A 12655-nucleotide genomic window follows, 5' to 3' on the forward strand; every position below is an offset into this window, starting at 1 on the left:
CCTCCGAAACTCAATTAAATATATATTTTTTTAAATTTTGTTTTAACAATAAACACAAAGCAGTTTTAAAAAAATATGAATACACCAGAAGATGACTAAGGCAGAATTACTTTTGTTTAAAAGCAGGGATGGAAAAAAAAATGCCAAAATGCCAGTATGATATGAAACTATTTCTACAATAGGTACAGTAGGTAATGAGGTATTGCTGATTATTGGATTTACTCACAAACTGCCAGCAATGCATGAAAATGTTTAGAAATAATAACAAATTTAAAATTATGAAACCTTTTTTTTTACTAAAAGTATTTTAATTTCTTCTATGAAAAATAACATTTATTTATTAAAAGTGACAAAAACATAACAGACAAATATATAAATGTTCAGTTGAAAGAATGTTCAGTATGAACTTATCGTCCAGGCATAAAGCACAAGGCAGTCTTTATTATTAGAGCAACAGTTTTCCTAAGGTACAATTCTACAGTATCTTGGTGAGATCAGTTATGCAACTTGTTGAAAATTGATTTTGGGAAGTGTCTCTAACTCTATGCAGCACAGAGACAACCTACTTTTGTTGTTCATACAGATAAAGAATAGTGAAAAAGAGTCTTTTACACTTTTACACTGTCACACTCCCTTTGCATTCGATATTTCTGCCAAAGTAATATTAAACAAATGTTTATTTTTATTAACTATTGATATATTACCTCATCAGTTCGTGCACGCTCTATCTTGGCCTTAAAGTCCTCCACTGTTTGATGAAGGCCCCTATGGCTACCCAGTTGGGACTCCACAGTGGGCAGGTCCGAGCCCCACTCTGCAGTTTCAATCCTGCGTTGGTTCTCTTCCACCCATGCCAGCAGATCTTGGGCATAGCGCAGAGTCACATCATCCAGCGGGGCCTGAGGGCGCATACTAGGGGCTGCCTTGAGTCTCAAATTATAATCACTGCGCAGATTCACCAGACGCTCATGAAGACGGTAAACCCTATGTGAAGAAATCTCAGTGTTATCTTTTAATTTCCTTATTTAATACGAACGAAACAATCCTTATTAAATATAACACAAACTAATTTAAACTATTGTCACACCTGCGGTACATCTGTTCAGCCTGTAGGTGGCGCGAGTCTTTGAGAAACTGGACATCGTTGAAGAGGAGACGGATCGAGCCCTCAGACTTGTCTAAGCCTCTGTCAACCTCAAGTGCGTTCTGGGCTGATTTGCCTGCATTTAACAGTCGGATATCCTACAGAAGAATATGAGCAAATGCACTCTTAATGAAAACTGTGTCTTAGATGTAGCAGGACTACACAGAGAGAGAGTCAGAAGCACAAGCAATCTAATATGAGTTTCTAGTAATATTCACTCACCGACTGTAGAAGATTCTCCGTCTGGTTCAGCTGCTCCTCACACAAACCAGACTCCATCTGCACCTTACTAACGATCCGCTGGAGACGCTCTAACCTGGATCACAGAAAATATTTCACGATTTAGCAAATCAGTGATTCCGTTTATAGATTAATAATAAATAATACATTGACCAAACAGACAATAAGAAATTTCAAATGTCAAAAAAAAAAAAAACACCACAGGCCAGGAATGCACAATTACATCGCACTATAATATAAACGAAACGTCAGAAAACACTTACAGCTTCCCTGGTTGAAGCAAATATTCTAACCCATGTGGATCTGTCACAAATGCCATCAGAAAGTCTCAAAAACCTCTTTATCCACACTGACAGACACCAGTCCAACATTCGTCTCTCATAGTCTTGTCTTGTTTAAAGGATTCAGCAGCACCAAACTGCGAACAGGACTGAGCTAAGTGTCTGGAGTGCCTACTCAGCCATTCCATAATGTTCTGTTATGAAAGGAGCTTTGCTGTGAGCTACATTACTCACTCATTCTCAAGCCTTGTGACAGCGGACCAAACCTATCCAGAATCTATTTCCACATAAATGATCCCTACCTTATGAGCTGATCCAGTTATCAATCTCCTTAATGTAAAATCTTTATCATACCTTTGTCCAGGGCAAATTAAAGTTACCACATTATCTGTTTTTCATTTTCGTAGTATGACAAATACCTGCATTTTCCAAATAAGAATATTATCTTTCAAATGAAATAGACTAATGTATGTAGTAGAAGAGTTGCAGACTCTGAGACAAAGATTTAAGATGTTCACAAATCAATCCCACCACACAGAACTATAATGAAGTCTCATCTATACAAGCTGAAAAAGATACATATACACACATAGTACAAGCTGAACAATCAGACACACTATCTTTATGTAAGGTTCAAGCTGTCTCTCACCTCTCAAACTCAGTTCTAAGCAGTCGCTCTCTTTCTAGGATGGACACATAAAGTCTGCCCCATTCCTTCTCGACGTCAATAGGGTGGTAACCAGGGGGCACTTTGATCTGACCACTCTGCACGGCACTCTGTTCAGGTATAGCATATATTACTAACAGCAAAATATTTAGCACAGCAATGCATAAAAATCTGATACTATGCATTTGTCAGATAACATTTGGAAAGATGACACAAACCTCAAAGGATTGATAAATTTGTTTAGAACGCTCCTTTTCTGACTCTTTGTCTGGAAGTTCAGATTCTTTGAACCTCAAAATCTGACGCCACAGGATCTGTAATTCAGCAAACAAAACATTTATTTCCCATGTATAATAAGAGTTATGTAACTAGGGCACTAATCCTATCTGTATTAGACTTTAAAAAGCTGTTTTCTATTTTCTGAATGCACAAAAGATTAAGAAATGAGTCAGCCTGGTGTCAGGTAGACACTGCTCTAAGCCAATCCTCACCTTACTGTGGTTACTAAAGAGGTAGAGAATTCAGTTTCTTTTGCTATAAACTGGAAATCAAAACGATCTATAAAACTTTACTGTTAAAATTCACATTCGCATTGTCCGTCCTATACTTAATAAACAAACAAATACACAAATAACGAAAATAATAAATAAATAGGTAGCTCAAATATAAGGCACAGGTTAAAACTAAATTTTTAATTCACAAAGTATAACAACACATTATGTTCCAGGTGCAACTGAATTCTAGCTCATTTACCAGCTAAATGTCTTTATTCTGCCCCAACTATTCGTCCAATGTGGCATAAAAGTATCAGCTAGAATGAATAAATAAATGTAGAAGATGTATTCATAAGCCTTACAGCAGATAAGCGATAGAGAGCAGGTAAATAAAAAGCACTGAGTGTGTTTTTTAGAGATGTCAGCTACACAGTTACTTATGCAACAGGGAGTGGCACTGATTCTTTCTCCGATTTGGAGAAAAGAAGCCTGCCTAGAGGTTATGTCGAATATTTTTTAACCAGAGAAATGCCACACCCTTAAAAGGGAGGATCACAGAACACTTACAGTGGAGCATGCAAGAGCACAAACCTGCATTGTTTAAAGTACTATTGAATAACATGACTCACTCCGTCAGTCACAGCAATGACTAACATGCATAAGCAATTCTCATTGGGAATTCAATTCTGACTATTGTTTTTATCACAAGACACTAGAATCTCTCTCTCTCTCTATCTCTCTCTCTCTCTCTGTGTGTGTACATGTATAAACTCACCTCAATTTCTTCGTAGCTGGCGGGGAACTTCCTATCCTCGAAGATCACAACATGGTGTCTGATCCACTGAAGAAGAATGGTGATCATTTCATAGTACTCCTTCCAGCGCAGCTCTAGCTCCTGCACACACACACACAGATTCTTTACAACAGCCACAGCACCCTTTTGGTCACACTAACACATGTCACACTCCGTTAATTGGGTCTAAACTGCCTTGGTCCTCTCTGACCACAAACACATGAAGGGATGGACAACTATGGAGTACTGTAAAGAGGCAAAAATCTTTCAGAGCTCAGGTAACAGACATATCATATGTTAAGCTTCTATTTTGTTTTGCAAAGTTAATGACAAGATTTATAAAATAAGGATGCTAATAGTGACACACTACACAACTCACACCACAACACAACTTTCCCTTTTATGGGAATGGAAAAAGTTAACTTTATTAAATTAGACTTTCCGTTACAGTATGGGCATAAAACTCACACTTATTCTGACACCATCATGAGCATCGAGTGAACGAGGCATGGCATCATAGAGCGAGGACACGTATGTGATGATAGACTTCTCATCAGGGTGGGGCACGTCAACATCTAAAAACATATCATCCAAATTAAAAGATTTTGCAAATATATATACAACCAAACAGCAAATTGTAGATTTATGCTGATGCAGAAGTATAATAGTCACAGTTGCTTCCAATGTCATGTAATACTGAAATCTAAAATAATTAATACAATCTGCAATTTTTACTTCATTTAAAGTCGAAAATTAGATAGATAAAATATTACACCCTCTGGAATTCTGGGTGCAATGTGAGCAATTAGCCGTTATAGGTACTGCAATAAGAAAGAATTCATCTAATTTGATTTTAAAATTATTATTATTCTAAATTTTAAACTAAGAAGCATGATATCTAACTGTTAGAAAAGTGTACAACAAGTTTAAAGATTACCCTCTGGGTCAAGTAGACGTGTGACACCGAGATCTTTCTCAGCCACGGTGAAGGCTTGCTCCAGGTTCTCCAGGTTGGTCTGGCGGTACACTTTTCCCATGTCGATAAGTCTGGGACTGAAAGAATGCAAAGAAGCTTGCTTAAATATGAGGAGTGTGTGGAGAACTGGTGCATGATTAGTCAATAATTAATGCTGATACTACATTAGCAGTAATGTCACTTGATAAAATAAACTTTATTGATCCCAAAGGAAAAAATGATTGAATTTGTGTTATTTGTGCTGCTGCAAACACTGAAGGAGTCACTTTAAGAAAAAGAAAACAGAGTACTGTCAATAACACTAACACATTTCATTCAAATTCAAATTGTGTGTTATTATATTTCAAGAGAGGAAACCTCATGGTGTTGGTACAGTATGGACAAAGCAGGACATTAAGAGCTGCACGTTCAGGGACCACCTGTCCCATAAATCTGTCATCTGCCTACCTGAGGCACTCAGACATTCCTAACATGTCACTCTTACACATTTTTAATATATATATATATTTATATATATATAAAATAATGTACACGTCAACACAAAGTAAAGTTACCCAAATGAAAACCCAAACATGACTCGAAGCCTTAAATCGTAACCACATATGCAGCACATTCTCTTACTTTAATGTATTGACAAAAACAAATAACATCCAGTCTAAATGAATAGAGAAATAAAGGTGAAATTGAGAGTTCAGACCAGTATAACTCTTTGACGTGTAGAGTGGAACGGACAGCATAGTGATCTCCAGGGCTGGGTACAGAAACAGAACCATTGCTCCCTTCTTCCATCTTGAGTGAAAGCTTGGGAAAGATGCTACCAGAGCTCCAACCGTGGCCATTATCAGCATCGCCTGTTGAGGAGCCTTGACTGGAGCGAGTTCCTGCACTGTGGGAGCCTCTACCTGAGTCTTCTGAGATCTCAGAGGGAATCTCCTCACACACCATGACCACACGGTCTTCAGCATCACTCACCGAGTTACTGCTGCTGCTTGCCCTACGCTTCTTAAGCGTCAGCTTCTTCTTTAAACTGAACATCATGCCTTTTAGAATCAGCACTTAGAGAAGAAATGTTGCTCCAATGCAGACAATGTTCAGGGCTTCTTTAGCATAGCTGTTATATTTCAAGGCACGGCAATTTCTTTATGAATTATTTCTCAACACAAGAACAATCCAAATAATAATTCCTTGCTAGGAAAAATTTAAGTTGCGTTGCGCTGCTCTCGCTGTCTTTATGCTCTAGGATCACCAAGTCCCAAATGCCTTCACAGCAGTCTTTCCTTTCTAATTTGCAGCTGTAATTCCATGTGGCTTACCCAAAACCCTTTTTTAAAAAGATATCCAAAACTCCAAAAGCACAAAATCAAATAATGAAATACGTAATCCAGTCAGTAAAACAGGCACAAAAGCAGTGCCAAGAAAAATGAAAGAAAACATGGCGGTAGAAATGCTCTCGCTCTTTCTGTAGCACTGTTCCTACCTGACAAAAACAACAAGCTTTTGCTCTCGCTCTGAAAAGGCAGTACCCAAGCTTTGCAGGTACATGTTAATGCTTCACAAAAAAGTTTCCCTACGGGGATGACTGACTCTTCTTTTATAAAGACGCCCCATGGACCACACCCTAAACCATTTAACTCTTTAACTCTCTCTATCATTAAACCACTTTTTTCACTGCTGTTCATTCAGCCACTCCTTCTTTTTGTATCTATGGAGAATAAAGGCCATTTGCTGCATGTAATCTCTAAAATAACATTCATGCTTTTGTTATTCTATGAAACCTATGTTCACTGCCTTCAAATCTAATCTGTTTTATAAACTAATTCATCTTTCTACTAAGACAGCAAAAGTCCTATTGTGCTACATTTAATACACATCATGTAGTTAAACTTCTCCTCCAATAGCTGGCCAGCCTGAGGGCAATAATATTCACTTTTCATAGAGCATTCTACTTAATGTGGACGCAAGTCAAGTCAGATCTTATATAAATATACCAATGACAGCTTTTTGCTTATGTCACATTGTATTGCTTTAATTGATAATACAGTATGATTCATTAAGAACTGATGAAGAAAAAAAACAATAATTATGCTTCACCTCGCCTAACGAATTTAATACCACAAAAGCACTTACTTATGTTTGTGAATAACAGCATTGAAGAGCTTGCCATCCCGCCAGCTGGTGGTGAAGTTGTCACAGCGCAGATTTGGGTATCCATCTACCATACGCTGTGACCAGAGGAGCAGCTTTTCCTTGGCTGACATATCATCGGACTGCCCATTGACATGGATGTCTGAAATCTATCACGTACCAAAAATGCATGTGAATTAACAAAAGTGTCATTTGAACAGGAAAATGTCAAAAATGTATTATTTTTTTCCAGCATGCAAATCATTGAATGATTTTAATAAAATACACCATATACATGCATGCATTGCACAATGTTCCAGCAATTACCATTAACCTCCGGGCCTTTATGTTATGCACCTGAATGGAAGTCAAATTCCAAGCACTGGGGATACTGGATAACGAAATAATATGGTAGTACCGGTTGGGAGATCTATTTTGGCTAAGGATTAGCTATTAAAATTTCAGTAAACGGGAAAAAGAAATCAGCTAAAATGGTTTTAATGTCAAATCAATGGCATCACACAGGCAATGTCATCTAACAATATGTCTGTGTACTTAGCCAAGGGTCATGAGATTATAGTGAAGGCTAAGCTCCAGCCTGGGAACAGATATCTGATTAAATGTTATGTCCCCTGTTACATGACAATAACAAATGAATCATCTGAAATTCCCTCATGTAGGCTATCGGTCTTCATCTAGAGCTGTTCTCCTGATACATCCTCCACACCCACATACTGTCCCTCCCTGCAGCAAAGGATCTGTGACTAAGACTTGGAAAAGTGAATTAAGATGGGAAATTTGTCAACAGGTCCCAGAACCATTGGGCAAAAATATCTTTCCCATAGCTGACAGAATTTTCTTGCTATTTTCTTATAGTAAAACTGAATATAGTATCTAAAAATATCATATACTGCTATTGACTGCATTAGTAATTGATAATAGCTAAAAAAAGATCTATGCATCAGTGCGTTCAGACACAGAACACAGAACATACAAAACCTAGGACGGAAAATTTCTTCTCAAGGCATGTCTACTTAACTTTACACATTTCCATAATAATTAGTTTTAGTTTGATTCCAATAACCAAACCCACGATTACCCACTTCCTTAGGAAAGCAAGAAGAAAGTCGTGTAAGGAAATGATTGATGAAATGCTATTTGATGTTATGACCCAAACCACCGAAAGGATTAGTGACTTCCAAATGATTTTCCCCAGACCGGACAGGATAAAGGCGGCGAAGGTAAATGGTAAAGGAACTTAACACTGACAGAAGAGGAAACCTGGAAGTGAAGAATGATGGTCCATATGAGCCCCAGTGTAAGCTTGGGGTTTCCATCTGCGATGTCATCATTCCTAATGTTCACCAACTTGACCTAGGATTGGCAGAGATAAACCAAACAGCAGGATTTATGAGAAATTTAACTACGACCATTGTGAAGACTATAAAGATCTATATTTTTATAAGCGTAGATGCTTAGAGGTCTTACCTGCCGGTGTTTGAGAAAATCCAGTGCTATCTGTACATTCTGAAGTTTATGGAAGCGCATGCGTCCTTTTTCTCGAGGCTGAAAGAATAAAGGAAAAGTGCACATGGAGGAAGGCAGACATGAGACAAAAAAAACTACATCTTTTTTTACAGACATGGAAGCCATAAGCCACACTCACATGCAATAAAATGTGAAAGACATGTTTGAACAAATGTTGAGTTTTACTCTGTCTCAGAGATATAAAGGCGTCTAATGGATGCTTAAAGGCAAGGTCAAGATCAACAAAGTAATGAGCATTCAAATGCAACTTTTCATGGAAGTTTAGGCCAACCGGTAATAAGTATAACCATAATGACAAACACTGATTGATTGATACATCTGCCACATTGGCTACACACCCAAAACATGAACTCGAGGTTCAGATCGAACAGAAGAAGAAAAAGCGCCAAAAATTCATGCAATAGGCAAGCTAATAATCCTGTTAGTGGCACTCAGAGCATTCATGTTGTTTTAAATGACATTTACACAAATACTGGTCTGGTGAAGTAAGTAAACCTACAGAAAAAATGTATCTTACTATAAAAATTTTAAAAGAATTTGAAATATTCTTATATGGAAAAGTTGTTTCATTAAATGTGGCATCAAAATGATCCATTTTAAATTGATCAACAGTAATTTAGTTTTTAAATCAAGTCTTAAAAGTACTAAAGCATTTTTCCATTATACTCAAAAAAATCTTTAAAGCCACCTGAACATTTTGACAAGATCTCATGTAAGATCTCTGTCCACTGATGCACCCATGCTATCACATAAAGGAAAAAAATCTAAATAACAAACCCACTCACCAACCGCAAGTTCCTCACAACGTCCCTCTCCCTCGACTAGCCCCAGCAAGAGCAGTGAAAAGAGAGGAGGCAAAGCCCACAGGGCAGAGGTCAAAGGTCAGCACACAGAGATAGGAAGGGATTGAAGGAAATGGAGGCAAAGAAGGAAGAGAAGGAGTCACACAGGTGCCACACAGTTCAATGAGATAAAGGCATAGAGTGGACCGTGAGGTTAATGTGTTATAGCCAAGAGGAAAAGCAGTACTGAAGCATGGCATCAAAGTCAGCAGAGAACAAAAAGTTTGCAAAAGTCATCTGAAACCCAGTGTCTTGGTTTTGGGTGTGATTCGGTATTTGTATTAGCAGTTAAATCTCTGGAGAATAAATAAAAAAACATTAAAAAAATAGATTTAAAAAACATAGATGAAGTTTCTTCAACGATCTCCCAGTAGATCCAGATCAATTTACGTTTGCAAACGATTAAGAAAACGCATTTTATTATAGATAAAAAATGATTTAATTGGCCTAAGCTTGTTTGAGGAGTAGCTCAGCTTCACATCTGGTTACAAGTGATTCTGGGTATAGAGTTAGCACTGGTTGTTGTGTTGGGCTGCAGACAGAGAAACCGTATACAGGTATTGAGGCTCACCAGTGTCTCTCCTGAGAGCACCTCCAGCAGAGAGATCAAGTTATGTCCATCTCTCAGGTCTTCATACAGATCAGTCACATTACGCTGTGCCTAAGGGCAAACAGAGCATAGAGTCATCAATGAACATATTATGCATTCATTAAGGTGACTAGCCCTTAATATTGAAGAAACATTTTATTCCATTAGTCTTTACTCCTTTCAGTAACAGAGGATCAATCTTAAATACACACGGAACAGGAATGCATGCCCCCCCCGGGCAGGAAAGCAACCTTGAGTTTAATAGAGACACACCTGCCAACATACCAGCTGCCTACAACACTGACAGATGATTTAGTAGACTTATAGGGATTTAAAGATATATTGACACAATCCTCTATCCCTGTTTTTTTGCTTCTTTACTCAAAACCGTTATGCTGTACTCTTATATACAGTCTTGTTTTGGGTATATATGCATAGGGAAACCAAGCAGTGCTTTTAATAATGTGTGTGGTGGCCTGGGAAAAACCCCTTCATATGGTAATAATTTGATGTTTTGAACAAATAAAAAGTTCTGAATCCTACAGGCTTTCCTGAACCGAAATGTGTTCAGATATACTGTATATCTCAAACATCTTGATAGCTGATGTGTCATTACAAACAAAATTGATTAGTTTTTTTTTGCATGTAGCTATCACAGTTTGAGGAAATTTTAGCAAGGATTTAGATGTCTTTAGGCAGAATGACTGTTCGTTCCACTACATTGAACTGGTTGCTTACACAACATGATGTGCAGGTAGCCTAGGAAAGATGATTTGTTTTTTGTTAAAAATCAGCCACAGGGATAGATGTTTGGTTTTTCTCCAGACTGCCACACATACAGTATATACATATATAAACCACCCAGTGCTGCAACCTATTAAAAACAATTCAGCAAACAAAAGGGTGCTGTAACAGTGCATGTAAAACACCCAAGTGATGAGCGAGCAAAAGCCTTGTGGACTTCTTTTGCTGATGTTTGATTAAAAAAAAGATCTTGCTTATAAAATCTATAAGCAGCTTGATCGTATTCCAAGACAACATTCCTCATACTTTAAGTGACAGCATAAGAAGCTCCACGTTAAAGCAAAAAAAAAAGAGAGATAGAAATCCCCTGCGGAAACTCATGCAGGTCAGAAAATGCAGCAGATTCCAGTCCTGCTGAGGCTTGTGTGCAGACGCTACCTACCTGTGCTCTCTGGTGCTGCGTGGAGAGAAAAGGCATGACATGAACACAGACATAATAATAACGAAGATAGAGAAGAAAAGGAATGGCAATTAAGTGATAATGAATGATCACAATATAAACTCGACTATATTGGCTAACAAAAATAATACTGTTTCTGATCTAGAGCTACTAGATCTTCATGAAAGTGTACTTTGTACAGTATAATACATAATACTGTGTGTAATTCACAACTTAATACATACAAGTTATTATATTCATCTGCAAGCATCTGCCAAAAATGTGCATTGAAAAAATAAAAAAAATAAAAAACACTCTTTAGGCTCTTCAGAGGTCTACACAACTATAAAGCAAATCTGTGGTCCTTTTCGGAGAACCCTGAGGACTGTTTTGTGATCCGCTGCTCTAATTAAAACCTGACTGATGTCTGTACATTTTATGCTTCAAAGGACATGAGTGAAGATTTATTACTGCAAAAGGAACTCTTTTTCTATGATGATAAATCCATACATTATCATTCTAAACTGTCACTACAAACTCTGACCCCAACATAAATACATAACCATTAGACATTTGGTTATGGCTATTGTTATAACTTTCCTTTTCTTATATATCCAACATACAAAAATGAAACAATATCTTCCTGTTATTTACCTTAATCATCATGCTATAAAGTGTAATATGCTGATTTAACCACTAGGGTTCAGTATTGTAACATGTATGACCTATAGAACCATCTCCAGTTTAACCAATGGAATATTCTCTGAGTGAAATGTAGAGGTGTGAGTAATAAACTACAACACAGAGGCCATTATGTTCCCTTCCATGTGTATAATTCTTCAGTTTTCACACCACTCGCTGGCTCCCAACTTATTAAGGCCAGTCCATCAACACTAAGCAATACTTTGCTGTTGTGTTGTGTTAAAGGGAAGCCATTAGTCTTCTTGTGTTCACTCTAAAGCTGTTGACATGTAAAAGCCAGTGTAAAATTAGCAGTCTGTTAATTATAACATTTAATCACTGTCTGTCTGGCTTTCAGTATACATGTACAGAGTCGTCCATAAGGAGTCAGCAGTATTGTGCTGTCTGATGATTTAACATTTAAACTGATGGATTTTTGGTTGTATACTGGAGCAAGATAACAGCTTATGGTTGGTCTGCTAAATAAAGCAAGAAAATACATCCTGCATACAGTGGAACCATTTAAAGTCTAAATCTTTTACAAGCTTCTCTTTCAATAGCTTAAACAAATAAGGACTTGTGCTTTATAGTGCAACCAATTTCACTTGACGCACCTTATTCTCCTGACACGAGTCCAGACTATTAAAATGCTATAAAACAATTACATTTAAATGGCAGAAACTGGACCTTTAACTCAGACCTCAGACTATTACACTTCTTATCACTACCTAATCTAGAATTACTTTCCATTCTAACAAATTACTAACTTAATAATGACTTAATAATAACTTGACCTCTATTTTAACATCCTTTAGTTGAACTTGAATAATCTATAATGCAATTGCTGCTTTTCACTGAAGTACAGTAAAGCAACAGGGACAACAGAGCAGAGACATTCTCTCCCTCTCTCTCCCTCTCTCATCCACTTTTAAGATTGTAATCACTGCAGTGGCATTCTTTAAATGAATGTCAGAGGAAATTCATGTAGGGCTGAGTGGAGACAGATTGCTGCTGCAGGTCTCAGGCAGACAGACAGCCACCCGCGGTCAAACACACAGGCTACTGGAGACCAGTCTGCCTTTTCAGAGCAGCA

General features: G+C 37.5%; 1 protein-coding gene across 26 annotated transcripts in view; it reads right to left on the minus strand.

The window, feature by feature from the left end:
* The window catches only part of plecb (plectin b), a 108581-nt gene that overhangs the window by 20946 nt on the left and 74980 nt on the right, over window positions 1-12655 (minus strand). For 9 of the 26 annotated variants that reach the window (XM_047810949.1, XM_047810954.1, XM_047810957.1 and 6 more), the window contains exons 3-16: window positions 10885-10899; window positions 9681-9770; window positions 9053-9088; window positions 8208-8285; window positions 7989-8093; window positions 6723-6889; window positions 4557-4672; window positions 4088-4194; window positions 3602-3721; window positions 2551-2646; window positions 2315-2442; window positions 1367-1460; window positions 1088-1242; window positions 705-984 (exon numbers count right to left, since the gene is read on the minus strand). In XM_047810949.1, the coding sequence (XP_047666905.1) occupies window positions 705-984; window positions 1088-1242; window positions 1367-1460; window positions 2315-2442; window positions 2551-2646; window positions 3602-3721; window positions 4088-4194; window positions 4557-4672; window positions 6723-6889; window positions 7989-8093; window positions 8208-8285; window positions 9053-9088; window positions 9681-9770; window positions 10885-10899 (1587 nt within the window). The remainder of the gene's footprint in view (window positions 1-704; window positions 985-1087; window positions 1243-1366; window positions 1461-2314; window positions 2443-2550; window positions 2647-3601; window positions 3722-4087; window positions 4195-4556; window positions 4673-6722; window positions 6890-7988; window positions 8094-8207; window positions 8286-9052; window positions 9089-9680; window positions 9771-10884; window positions 10900-12655) is intronic. The other 17 variants (XM_047810951.1, XM_047810956.1, XM_047810960.1 and 14 more) reach the window with 6 other exon arrangements.

This window comes from Tachysurus fulvidraco, chromosome 3 (assembly GCF_022655615.1).
Source record: "Tachysurus fulvidraco isolate hzauxx_2018 chromosome 3, HZAU_PFXX_2.0, whole genome shotgun sequence".
Taxonomy (NCBI): domain Eukaryota; kingdom Metazoa; phylum Chordata; class Actinopteri; order Siluriformes; family Bagridae; genus Tachysurus; species Tachysurus fulvidraco.